The sequence below is a fragment of the Gastrolobium bilobum genome, unplaced genomic scaffold (genome assembly GCF_033153095.1).
Source record: "Gastrolobium bilobum isolate Gb01-03AN ecotype WA unplaced genomic scaffold, APGP_CSIRO_Gbil_v1 utg937, whole genome shotgun sequence".
Taxonomy (NCBI): Eukaryota; Viridiplantae; Streptophyta; class Magnoliopsida; order Fabales; family Fabaceae; genus Gastrolobium; species Gastrolobium bilobum.
The window spans coordinates 659,077-672,369 of record NW_026899318.1 but is presented as its reverse complement, the minus strand read 5'-3'; the positions used below and the strand labels follow the sequence as shown (position 1 = coordinate 672,369).

At 30.5% G+C, this 13,293-nt stretch overlaps 1 protein-coding gene across 3 annotated transcripts; it reads right to left on the bottom strand.

The window, feature by feature from the left end:
* Nucleotides 1-242: 242 nt before the first annotated feature.
* On the bottom strand, nucleotides 243-5,180 carry LOC133289593 (glycosylinositol phosphorylceramide mannosyl transferase 1-like). 3 transcript variants are annotated; one of them, XM_061487572.1, is made up of 5 exons: nucleotides 4,612-5,180; nucleotides 2,905-3,301; nucleotides 1,894-2,057; nucleotides 1,710-1,780; nucleotides 243-654 (listed from the first exon to the last, which is right to left on the bottom strand). In XM_061487572.1, the coding sequence occupies exons 1-5, from the start codon at nucleotides 4,809-4,811 to the stop codon at nucleotides 494-496; spliced, it is 993 nt and encodes a 330-aa protein (XP_061343556.1). In that variant the 5' UTR covers nucleotides 4,812-5,180; the 3' UTR covers nucleotides 243-493. The 3 variants fall into 3 exon arrangements, with proteins under 3 accessions (XP_061343556.1, XP_061343558.1, XP_061343557.1); XM_061487574.1 differs by lacking the exon at nucleotides 4,612-5,180 and adding an exon at nucleotides 4,411-4,420; XM_061487573.1 differs by lacking the exon at nucleotides 4,612-5,180 and adding an exon at nucleotides 3,402-3,999.
* Nucleotides 5,181-13,293: the final 8,113 nt, after the last annotated feature.

The following is a 13,293-nucleotide window of genomic DNA, read 5'->3' as shown; positions in this document are numbered from 1 at the left end:
ACTCGATTTTAAAAAGAGGCAGCACGTCAAGTAAAGGGATATTTTTTTAATACTACAATCGGTATATCCATTTATTAAAATGGATAAATTTTATCACTTTAACCCTTGTTTTTTTTTATATTCCTTTTTATGTTCCAAAAACTTTCCTGTAGCTACAACATGTGTATCCAAAGTTTGCTCTAAATGAAGAGCAGTCTCACAGAGGGAGGGAGATTCACTAGCAAGGGTGTAATATCCCTTAATATTCTACAATCAATTGCTTAATATTTTGAGACAAAAAGCACCCCAAGATGCTGCCTTGTATTACAAATCAGTAGTACAAGAAATCAATCTAAGGAATTTGCTAAATTAGCTCTCCTCTCTAAAATGCATGAATTGTGTATAAGATTAAATATTTTACAGCTATGTAACTAACGTGAATCAAGTAACTCAACTAGCTACTAATTGACCATAGTGGAATTTCTAAAACTGCAAATAGAATCAAAATCCAGCGTTACCAAAACCATATATTGCGGCTATCAACAGCCTTCACCGAGGTAGATACCAAGGGCATCCGGCCATACACGGCGGCAAATCTGTTGACACACTCTGTTCTTCTTTCAGTGTGACCTCCCAAACTACTGATTCCAGTTGATCCAATCTCAAATATTTTACCTGTAACAAAGAAAAAATTTACGAGGTTAACATACGTGTATCTATGTAGAGGAGGCACATACCAGCATGGTGTTTTACAACTAATGAGGACAACATAAGATCAAGCATTAGCATGGAACTACATAAACAGCAATGTACTTGCCACTTGAGCATTAAGACTGGCGTGATAATAATACAAAATTTGTCACGGTTTCAAAAATAAGTCGCATGGTGAAACACAACATGAATCATTACGTTGTTTCAGTGATCACCAAAAGCAATTAAGATAACTGAAAACATATTATGATGAACTCATAGCTAGTCGTGCATTGCACAATTATGTTGATAGAAAGGATCACATAATCAATTCTATAACTTCGTTAATAATAAAATAAAACATACATGTTCTAATAAGTTGAAAATAATTTCATCCTCAATTTTAGTTGATTTAGCAAATTGTGGAATTCAGCCGCATTATACACGGTATCAAATCCATCCTCTAAATTATGACTGGGAAAGGCGAGGGCACAAGTTAAGAAGGGACAAGCAGTCAAGGAGTAGTTTCACTGAAAATCTGAAGCACAGCTGCTTTCTTTTACTAATGGTACCTCTTTATGTATGCTAATAAGATGTCAAAACACCATATTAAGTGAGACAGAGAGGAGAGAGGAAGTACCTCTAAATGAACACAAAAAACTACAACTAGTTCTAGCAGTCAATAAGTAGAAAGCACAAATATGAAATGCTTACGTGTTTCTTTTGACATTTCAAACATTTACATATATCATTTATTGGCGCTCCCCAACCACAAATCAATCTTACAAATGTAAGGAAGTTGATGAATCCCTAAGTGGGAGAACTTTATCATTAGAGAAAATTCACTGGGACGCAAGGGTATTATACACTTTGAGCTAGTGAAGTGAAGAAACCTCTGAACTAAACAAGCAAGAAATAAAAATAAAAAATTTATGCAACTCATGTTATATGGCATTGCTTAAAATTCTTAAGTACGTTCATCAGTATATGAAAAAAAAAAATCAGAAAATTAAAGAATATGTTTCTGATGAATCAATTACCTTTAACCCATATGGGAGGTGCACCAGTTGCATTTGCAACAAGGAAAGACATTGCAATATCTTCACAATTCCTGGTAAGTTAATTGAATTATTAAGAAAATAAAAAAAAGTTGGAATCGAAGTTTGAAAAATTGAAGTCTGCTAAAAAGAAAGAAGTGAGTGATTAGTTAGTCCAGACAAAAACCTGTTCTTGATTACATATTCTCTTATTGATGCTGGCATCTCATTTGTGTAGAGAATGAAATACTTTTTGTGAAAGAACGCTGCCTTGGAGAGCACCATGCTATATGTACCAGTCCACCACACTGACCACCATCCCCCATATCTAAATTTGTTGCCATCACCTTTCTGCAATCACATTGAATAACTTGAAAGATTAGCCTTAGTTTTTCCTGACACAGCACTAAACTCAGGAAAAACAATAAAGGTAATCTAAACGATTGCAGAATTATGAATCAAACATTAAATTAATCATTAAGGTTCACATCAACTTTATAAATGCACCAAACAAGACTAGCAGTTTCTTTAAGCATGGATTTAGGACTAAGAGATGAAGTTCTTTCTTCTATAACATAAGTTCAGCTTTCTTTTCCTTTAAATTAGATCTTCTCACCAAGAATAATATAACAGCCCCCAGTTTATGATGAGGGTCAATTTTAGAAACTAAATTACACATAAGATATAAAAAATGTTCTATTTTTGTTGTTTTGATGCCAGTCAGGAATTATGATCAAATTTGAAATGGATCTCCACTCCATATGTTTCAGAAAAGTATGCTTCCTATGTTTTGCAAAACTACATCATGAAAGGTAAATACTATTAGTAATCGAGGAAGTTAGAGGCCCAAAATCACAGTGCAAACAAAGAACACGGTAAAAAAAAAAAAACCAATTCCCCCTGAACCCAGATTTGGAAGGGTAGGGACAACGGAAATCCTTGTATTTTTTGCAGAAAAGCTATTAAGTGGATTCAAATCCATGACTTCTCAGGTTATAAAAAAGCAGCTTTACCAAAAGAACAAGAAATAATTTATGAAAATTAAAATAAAAAAGTATTGACTTGCTCCATGCTCAATTGATCATTCTCACTTTCTCATGTTAGAGCTCCAAAAGTAGAGGCATAAAAGAAATATTGTGCGACCAAAATTATCAGGGAATAATAGACAGTCATTTGGTAAAAGAAAGATAAGCCATACCAATGAATCCATCCAATGAACACGAGGTACAAATCCCACCATTGTATCAGGTGCGCTTTGCCAAACATCAAATGCAAATTCCACCGAAGAGCAAGGAAATATGACATCATCATCAATAGAAAAAACAGCATCTGTCTCCAAATCCTTAATTTCTTTAAATCTATTGTTCAAACTGTCTTCCTTGTTGACATCAAACTTCAATTTCACATGTTGTCCATCTATAGACTTGGTCTTTACAACATGGCGTAGAAATTTTAAAAGAATATCTGAAGGAGGATTGGGTTCACTCCACACAATATGTATTGATTCAAGTCGAGGACATGATGAATAATGCTTGATGGACTGCTTTAGGAGATCATATCTCTTCCATGTGTTCATTACGATAGAATACCCTTTCCTGTGAACAAAATATAAACCGACAATGACTTCTCTGATGTTACAAGCAACATAGGCTCAGCATTATTTAAGAAAATAAAATTTAGAATTAAAAAGCCAACCTCCAGACTACTTCCCCTCATTTGTGTAACAACGAGATGTGAAAAAGGAATGGGGCACTTAATTTTCGAATGAATTATCTCTGACTAGTGTAATTACAAAGGCAATTATGCCAGCAATCAAGCATATTGCAGAGTCAGTAGCAGAGGACCTACAAATGCTACAATTGAAAGATTTGATTGGAACACTAGATTCTGAATATGATCTAAAATTTGAAAGGTGCCGTCATCATTCTCAGAATCTCATTTCGCACTACACTACACCCAAAGTCATGAGCTAGGTTAAAAGCTAAACCACAAACCCCAAATTGTGTTTTGTTTACCCTTTTTCCAATTCCGGATAGTAAGGTGAATAAGAAAGCTAATCAAGAAGAGATGATTTCTGGACAATAGTACCAAAGAGCATTTAAAGTCCAGGTAATGGCCCCGGTGTCCCAATATGAATAATAGTGATATCAGAAAGTTCCCAAATATCAATATTCAAAATCCCCAGCACCAAGAGCTTATCCAGGCGTCTAAGCTTGTGAAACAATCCATCTAAACAACACCGATCACCTTAACATATTGTATCCAAAACGATGGATGCTAAATATTATGTTTATCTCCCTATTTTCTATCTACCACGAACTTTACTAGCCTTTAAAACCAGGAAATCAGCTACTTCTATCAACCCTGCAAATAAAACCCTACAAACATACCCCCACTAGTTGAAACCTGGCGAAGACATGTTCCGATATATCTCAAAAAGCATATCCTGTTTTGACTATCAATCGACAACTTATATTTTATTTTATTTTCTTTTCCTTCTAGATTTTTTCCCATATTAAAAAAAAACAAGAAGACGACGAATAAAAATCAAACAGAACCTTAGTTGCTAACTCTTATATGGAAACTTCTAAAAGGGGAAACAAGAACTGTGTATGTTTGGCAGACAAAATTTCTTCCAATAAACAAAATTTTACCAAAACTGAATCGATATTAATCATTACACGGTGCTATGGTGAAAGCGAACCTTTTCTTTTTTCTTCTTCCAATTATGTTAGCTAAAATAGAAACTACAAAACTAACAAGCGGAGTGGAGTATATTATATATTAATTACGTAATTAATTATAAAACTATAAAAAAAAAAGTTATTAATTATAGGAATAAATAAAACCCAAATAGACAAATGAAAAAATAAAAATAAAATAAGCGTATCGGAATTTAACGAACCTCGAATCTGGGAAGCGACGAATAGGAGGAGTTTGATTATTCCATAAGACGAAGGTGGAAGCACTTGTCGAGAACGCGAGAAGCGTTAACGCAACGCAAGAGCAGAACAGAATCTTGATCTTCACTGATTTAACGGCGGAGATCGCGTGTAAGCGAAACCTCTGTTCTGTACGACGGTTCAACCAACAGCTCCCTCTCATCACCGCGACAGTGGAACGCGAATCCAAACCAAAGCCGATGATCTCTCCGAGTCGAACCGGTCCGGTTCAGCAGCGAGCCGATGCGCTATCCATTCCGAGTCGGAGCTTCGTAAGCAGACGCAGGCACGCACGGAATCAGGTTCAGGTGAGAAGAAGAAGAAGAAGAAGAACGGGGAAAAGTAAAACAAGTTGATTGGGATTTGAATGGAACGAGGTTGCTTTATGATACCGGCTTTGACATGTAAAACTGAAGAGGAACGTCGTATAGTGTCGTACTGATTGTTCAAATTTGTCGTCGTCTGTCTCTGTGTCTGTCACGGTCTCAGATCCCATTGAAAGGAACAGATGCGAAAAATGAAATCAAAGGTTCGTTTTTCCATCGCATTAGGTTCCTTCTTTGAACAACATTTTGTGAGTGTGTATCAATCGCTCCATACACGAAAATCAGGTGTTGGGTGCCACGTGGGCGCTTACTTCACCGTCTGATTATGAGATCGGAGTAACAGTATCCCGCCGCCTCAAGTGTTTTTCTGTGAATGATGCCTTGCTTCACACCATCATGATTTTGTGAGATACGAAGGGGATGTGATTGGAATAAAATGGGAACACCGACTAAAATAACACTATTCACCAACTTATTTTTTTACCTAAATGCCACGCGAACAGTGTTATTTCTCAATCTGTCACGGGGCAAGTTCACTTTCCGGTGTAGCAAACTCGGTTTGTTGATGTGTCACGTTTCTAGAGGACACCAACTTAATTTTAACCAAGTTCGCCTACATGCTAGGCGAACTTCAATTTTTTTATTTTTTTTTTTAAATTTGATACTTACCATTAAAAAATGTGACACAACAGCAAACTGAGTTCGCTACACCGGGTAGCGAACTTGCCCTCGTGGCAGATTGAGAAAAAACATTGTTCACGTAACATTTAGGTAAAAAAATTGGTGAACAGTGACATCTTGGTCAGTATCCCAATAAAATGAGCTCAATTAAATTTTTTTTTTTGAATGCAAGAATAAAATCAAATTATATTTGATTCGCATCAAATAACTGCTATTTAGTAATTTGCGGATGATTAAAGCGCATAGATATAACTGCTCGAATAAAAGAAGGAAAATTAACATAAAATACGGTAACAATCATTATCGCATAAAAATATAATTAAATTTGATAATTTCCAAAATTATAACTTCCCGTAATATTTTTCAAAATATTCTAATTTGATTTCACGTTAAGAAGTTAATTTCTTCTAAACTTAATTTGTATTATCTTATTTCATTGGCTGCATTGTTTTTGGTATTGGAGGAAATAAAACTATCTTAGGTGATCTGTGAAGTTGGTTTCTCTAAAACTGATTTTTTCAATACATGCTTTGTTGAAAAAGATTGTACTCACGATCTCCCATGATCTTTTTGTCTCGAATGCATTGGTCCTTGATTTTCGATTTGAGGATATCTTTGAAATAATTTTCAAAAAAAAAAAAAAATGAAGAAGTCAATTTTTTTAATAATTTAATGTGAAACAAAATTGGAGCATTTTTACTATTTTAGAAATTATCGCATTATATTATATTATTTTTGTAAAAGTAATCCTAGTTAATTGTGTTATTCGAAATAACGAGAAAAGTAAAAAGAAAAGAATTGAGTTCATCATAAATTGTACGGCCTTGACTAAAAGATAGAAAAACATATATAACTTACGGAAGCATGTTTATCGATTATAGTTTGGTATTGGTATAAACTAGTAAAACACAATTTATATTGACTTTGCTAATGCGGCAATGCCAAGTGTCTACGTTGTATTACTTAAAATAGTAATAATAATAATAAGAAAAGAATTAGGTGATCATAGATTGTACGACATAACTAAAAGACAAAAAGACATACGTCAACTTACGGGAGCATGTTTATTTATGGCGAGTATCAGTTAAAAATGGTCCAAAAAAATTATACACGCTTTGCCAATGCGGCAAAGCCAAGTGTCTAGAATTAGGAATATGCTGATATGGATCTCAGTGATTTTATAACATATCAATTTACATTCGATATAAAAATAATAAATTTTAGAGCAATGTTATTTTTATATTCTAAAAGTTTTATAATTTCTTATAACTTATTTTTTTACCGTTGATTTTTATCAATCTAACGTTATAATTTGTTGAAAATTAATAATTAATAATAAACGTGATCTGATAAATTATAATCGTTGAATTGAAGAAAATCAATGGTGAAAAAATAGGTTGTAAAGCTTTTAGGTTATAAGTATAACGCTCCTCTAAGTTTTATATCAAATTTTAATCGTTGATATATTGGATCATACTCATTAATTAATTATCAATTTTCAAAAAATCATAACCTTTAAACACATGACAATTAATGATTAAAATTTAGTGTAAGACTTATTAAATTGATCTTATTCCATTAAATATATATTGATAAAATATTAGGAAGTATGCATAGAAAATTTGACTTTTTAATGAAATTCAACTACAGCATTTTGAAAAGTATTTCAAAAATATAAATATTTTAAAGATTATTAAATTAAGTTACAATGTTTTGGTAAAAAAAAATTGATTTATTTTAACAATAAAAGACAAGAAAATAATGGAGTTGACATGGCTTAATTAAAAGAAATTGAACAGTTTACTATTGGTTGAAATTAGTAAAAAGATTATATTATATAGACTTGGCCAATGCTGCGATGCCAAGTGTCTAGGATTAGGAATTTGCTGGCGTGGACTCGAGTGATTCAGAATTGGCAACTAAAGTCTAAAGATATACTAATCAAAAGAGCAAGTACTATTTTTTTTTTTTTTTTTTTTGATAAACAGAGCAAGTACTATTTAGTTTTGTTTTACTTTGCATTCATCGTGGATTATGTTTTAGAGTATTAACGCTTAATTTTTTTTATCATGCATCATAATTTTTTATTTTTTTATTTGTGATATTGATCTTTAATCAAATTGTATATGAGAAAGCTGAAATATAAAAGCAAACTACACCTGTACATATCATTAGTGTAATTTGTAAGGGTTTGGTGTTTGTCATTTTAAATGACATAAGTTATGTCATTTTAGAAGAGAGATAGACACAGAAAAACGAAAAATCATGGGAGAGAGAAAGTGGATAGTTTTTTTAATTTAAAATTTAAATTTTCTGTGTCTGTATTTCTCTTAAAATGACATAACTTTCTATCATTTAAAATGACAAACATTTTTCCCAATTTGTAATGCTTAAAGAAACACTTATCTAAAATTAAAATAAAAAATTTACTTAATTACTTATTACGTTATTGCTCGTACTTAATTAATCAAACGCGTTGATTTTTATTTCTTTTTAACTTTTCGGTAGGGGTGGGGTTGTTGGTTCGAGGGATTCAACGTGGATACTTTTTTCCCTTTAAGAACACTTGTTTGGTCCGATTTTCATTTTAATATCTCTGCAATTTTAGGGTCTGTTCTTTCATTACTGCCCATTTAGTTTTGTGCCGATTTGGACACCCCTGGATGCATTTAATATGGAAATACGCATAATAATAATGTAACTGATAAATATTTATGTAATTAATGTTTATATAAGTTGATTAGAATAAATTAAATAATAACTAATATATTACCACTTGATCTAAAAAATTTATGTGTTTGATTAATGGAAAATCGTGATGTATTAACTGTTGATTGATTTAATCTACCTGATTTTGATACAAGTATTTTTTAAGTAAGTTAATAAATAGTCTAAATAATATAAAAATATAACTAAATTTCATTAAATTATTTTCTATGAAAATATTTTGAAAATATTATTACGTTAAACTTCTCTCTTCAATTTAGTGGAGGTACTAAGAAATAATAATGTTAAAAAAATTAATTTCTTTTTTATTTCTAAAGAGTCAAATAAAATAAAACAATTTAAAAAAAAACTACTAATATTTCAAAACAAATGAAATATTGTTTTAAGATATGAAGGGCTCGAGTATGAGTAATCTAGCAACTTTAAATATTTTGTTTGATTAATTGGCTTTGATATAGAAATTAAGAAATATTAGTTTAGTAGCATATCGACGCTTTTTTGTGATTATGATGTGAATGAACTAATGACATGGCATCCTAAAACAAATAATTTAATGATTATAAAGTGGATGATTATATAAAAAGTTACGAATATTTTTAAAATAAAATATTAGTATTAATATGCAAGTACTCGTGCCCAAAGTGCATGTTAAAAAAGCTAGTTTTTGTGTGTGTGTGTGTGTGTGGGGGGGGAGTTGAATAAAAACACATTAGGTGCAGGAAATGGCTTGGTCATAAAGGTAGACGGAAATAGTTGTTCAAAGCGATTTTAGTAATGTACTAGCGATGCTTACAAAAGTTGGTGGATGTTACTCATGAATCCCATTTGATAAAATACGAGCATGGTCGGCGAAAGAGTGGAGGGTTCATTTCTAACATGTCTATAGAGAAGTTAATCAATGTATCGACTGGTTGGCAAACTTATAGCTGGAGAAGCAATTCCAGGATACATTCATGTAGCTTCTATAGGAATTAATCGTAGGATTGATTTTTGATTCTTGTTTGATTTGTTGTTTTTAGGGCCTCGCCCCTCGTGTTTCCCAAAAATAATGAAGGAGTCATCTCATTCATTAAGGTAAGCCAATAAAAATTTAATTGAGGTATCCAGAAACTTAAACACAGTTATTTAGCCACATTAAAAACATAACTAATTTTAGAATTTTATCTGGGTCAAGATTAGGTGCAGGATACTAAGGGCCCGTTTGGATGAGTTTTTTTTTTCTTTAAACGTTGTTTCTTTTCAAGAAAAAAAATCACTTTTCATTTTTAGTTCGTTTGGATGTTTGCTTTTTAAAAAAGAAGAAGTCATAAAAAAAGCCAAAAACTTACTTTTTTCAGAAGTAAAAATTTTAACTTCTAAGAAAAGTAGAAGTCAAAAGTCAAATATTTTTTTCAAAATCTAAATATTTTTATAAAAATATAAATAGCTTTAACTTTTGTAAAAAAAATACTTTTAAAATAAAAAAGTAATAAAAGTTACTTTTTCTAAAAGCTTAAACAAACGACCTCTAAAACGGGGAAAAATTTATTATGTTCCTGTCCCATCATTTATTCAGTGGTCCTTTACTATAAATAGAAATTTTTCTTTGACTTTTTCCCTTTCAATCCTTATTTTTTTTTTTCCATTTTGGAAGAAGACCACGCTACTCCCGTCCCACCAAATACTCTCTCCTAAAAGGGAGGAGTTTGAGGTCTTGAACCAATAAATTGAACAAAACATCAGGCCTTAGCATCCGTGAACCAAAATTGTCTTGTAAATCTGGCTCTACTTATCCAAGCCCAGCTTCTCTTTGGGCTTTATGATTATTTGCTGGTGCATTTGTTGTTTCTCTTCCCTTTGTGGATTTTGTTTTGTGTCTGGTTTGATGCTATTCCAATGTTGTCTTTTTGCATTCTGGGCTATTGAGATTTTTGTATTTCTATCTCTTCCTATCGTTTCGGGTTTAACCCAGTTTCGATTTTGATCCGACTTTGGTTCAACTTTAAGATATTCTGAATCAGCTTTGAGGCTTTGAACTATCCTTTTCTGATCCACCCCCCCCCCCCCCCCCCCCCCCCCACAATTAATCTGATCTAGCAGATGTGTTTCCAAATTTAAAATTGTTTGCCAATTGCCATTATAAGAGAGAACTATAATAAAATTGATCATTAAAACTTGAAAAATATAGAAGGAAAACATACCTGAATAAATCATGTTAAGTAAATAACTTAATTCGCTCTATAAAAAAAAGACAAATAATAAAGGCAGGGGTAATATGATAAAAAAGAATGATTAGGAGAACTAGATAAAAAATATAAATTAAAAAGTGATTATTTTAACAAGCTAAAGATCTTCTTCTAATCTTCATATGCGTGATTTATTTTAATTTGATTCCTATAGTAAAATTTTAATTCAATATTTATCTGTACGTTTAGTTATTTTAATGTAACTTTCATCATTTGTTATGGTTATAATTGACTTAGAATGGTAACTGGGGACCCAAAATTGTTTATAAAGTATTATTTTAATTAAATGATAGATCATAATAAATGAGTTGAAACTACATGTCAACTCAAAATAGTAACGCTTTTTTTTACATTTATATGATCATCACTTAATTTATTTATAGCTGATAAAAGCTTTTACTATTATTCACATTTGAATATTTCTAACATTTTGCTCTCAAGTATGAGGTTCAACATTATGCTTCTATTAAGGACAACTTTTATAAAAGTTTTTTCTCTTTAAATATTAGAGTCACACAAACTTTATATGTAGGCATTAAACATCACAATCTTCAAGTATTTGGCCCAATTTTTTTATTAACGAGACAAATGACAAACCAAAATAAGTTAACTAATACCATAATTTAATTCAAAATCTTAAAGCTTTGAATTTATAGATATTTTTATATTTATATGATCATCACTTGGTTCATTTCTAACTAACACAAACTTTATCACTACATACATTTTCTAACCATAATATCGTAATATAAAATATAGTTTTATTGTCAATACATATGAATTAAATTAAAATTAATATTCGTATATAAGAAAAAAAAATATAATATTTATGATTTCAAAATGTGATATTATTTTAAATCTAATTTATATATTTTACTGTACAAATTCTATATGTGATCTTATTTTAAATCTAATTTATATATTTTACTGTACAAAAAATTCAATAGACAATTTTAATTAAAATTAACTTAAGAAAAACATTACATGTAAGAATTAAAATATGTTTTAACATTTTAATAATTTATAAGATTTTAATAAACAAAATGAAAAGAAATTTAAAAAGAATAATATTTAAGAAAAGTTAAATTAAATAAAAAAAGCTGTTAAAATAACAGCTTATTAAGTTGGGGTAACAATAAAAAACCCCCAAATCCAATACACCGAGAAAAAGAATAGAACAAGCGGAAATAAGAAAGCAATTGTTAAAATTTGCTCGACGAAATCAGTGATGTAGAAGATGGAACCTTGTACCGTCATGGAAAGGAAGGTCTGTGAGACTGTGAGGAATATGCTCGGGAGAAAATACAGTGTGCCTAAGACGAAAGGAACAAAAAACAGTAACAATAATAATAAATTAATAATAACAAATATAATAATATAATGCTGTCAACCTCGAGGAATTACTCTCCCTTTTGCTTCCAATCAAAGGTTTAGTGATTGAAACTTAATTAAGAACCTAATCCTTTCGCTCCCAAATAATAGATAGAGCGGGGTAGAAGCGTAATAGGAAGAACGTTTCTTTCTTTATACGCAACCCTCTGTACTCGCATAGATCGTCACCATGCGTTACTCACTCATTATCCAGCGAATATATATCGTATATTATATAAATATTTTTTAAATTTTAATAATTTTTATAAAATTTAAAAATGGTAAGTATTTCATTTTTCCTGAAATTATAAAAAACGCTATTAATTTGAGAATTTGAGAATAATTTAAACAGTATAAATTTTAATTAATTTAAGAACATTTAAAATCAAAAAAGAGAAAGGTTATATTTACAATCTATTTTCATTTACAATCTCTTACAATCATATTTTAAATGTTGATTTTCGCCAGTCATCGATTATTATTTATTATAAATTAATAATTAATTAATGAATTTGATTTAGGAAAATAATAATCGTTGATTGACGAAAATCAACAGTTAAGATATAATTATAAAATATTATAAACAAAAATCAATTGTAAGTATAATTCAAAATCAACAGTTAAGATATAATTATAAAACATTATAAACAAAAATAGATTGTAAGTATAATTTTTTTTAAAAAAAATATTATTTTTTAAGAGTGATTAAATTTTTTTTTAAAAATATTTCAATCGATTAATCGCTTCGTGACTAGTCCGATTCGGAATGAGTCTAAAATTAAGACTTTAAATCTTTTATAAAAATAATATTAAAGAGAATCAAACAGATACTCTTAGCCGACCTATTCAACCTATTTTGAACGAATTTTAATTGGAATGCAAATTAGCTGATTAAAAATATTATAAGTTATAGCATGACAAATGATCAGCCTGTGGCTTATCAACAAAAAAAACCTGTGGCCCTAAATTTAAAGACGGTCTCGAGTGAATAATTTATCACATAATTTAACATATAGTGTTATGTCGCTAGTTGTTGAACTTTCGGAATGATAATAATATAATACAACGCAGGAGATAAATAATCACCCACTTTGTAAAGTTTTATCCACACATTTGTTAAATTCTGTGGTATGGTTCTAAAATGAACGAGACAGCTATCAGTACAGTGACCACAGAAAGCCATTATTTCGAGAACAATAAATTATTATTATTATTATAGCGACACAACAACCACTAAGTACGAGAAGTTTCTAAGATTTCAATTTTAATATATATATGATAAAACACCCCATTTTAAATTTATATCCCTAGCTTC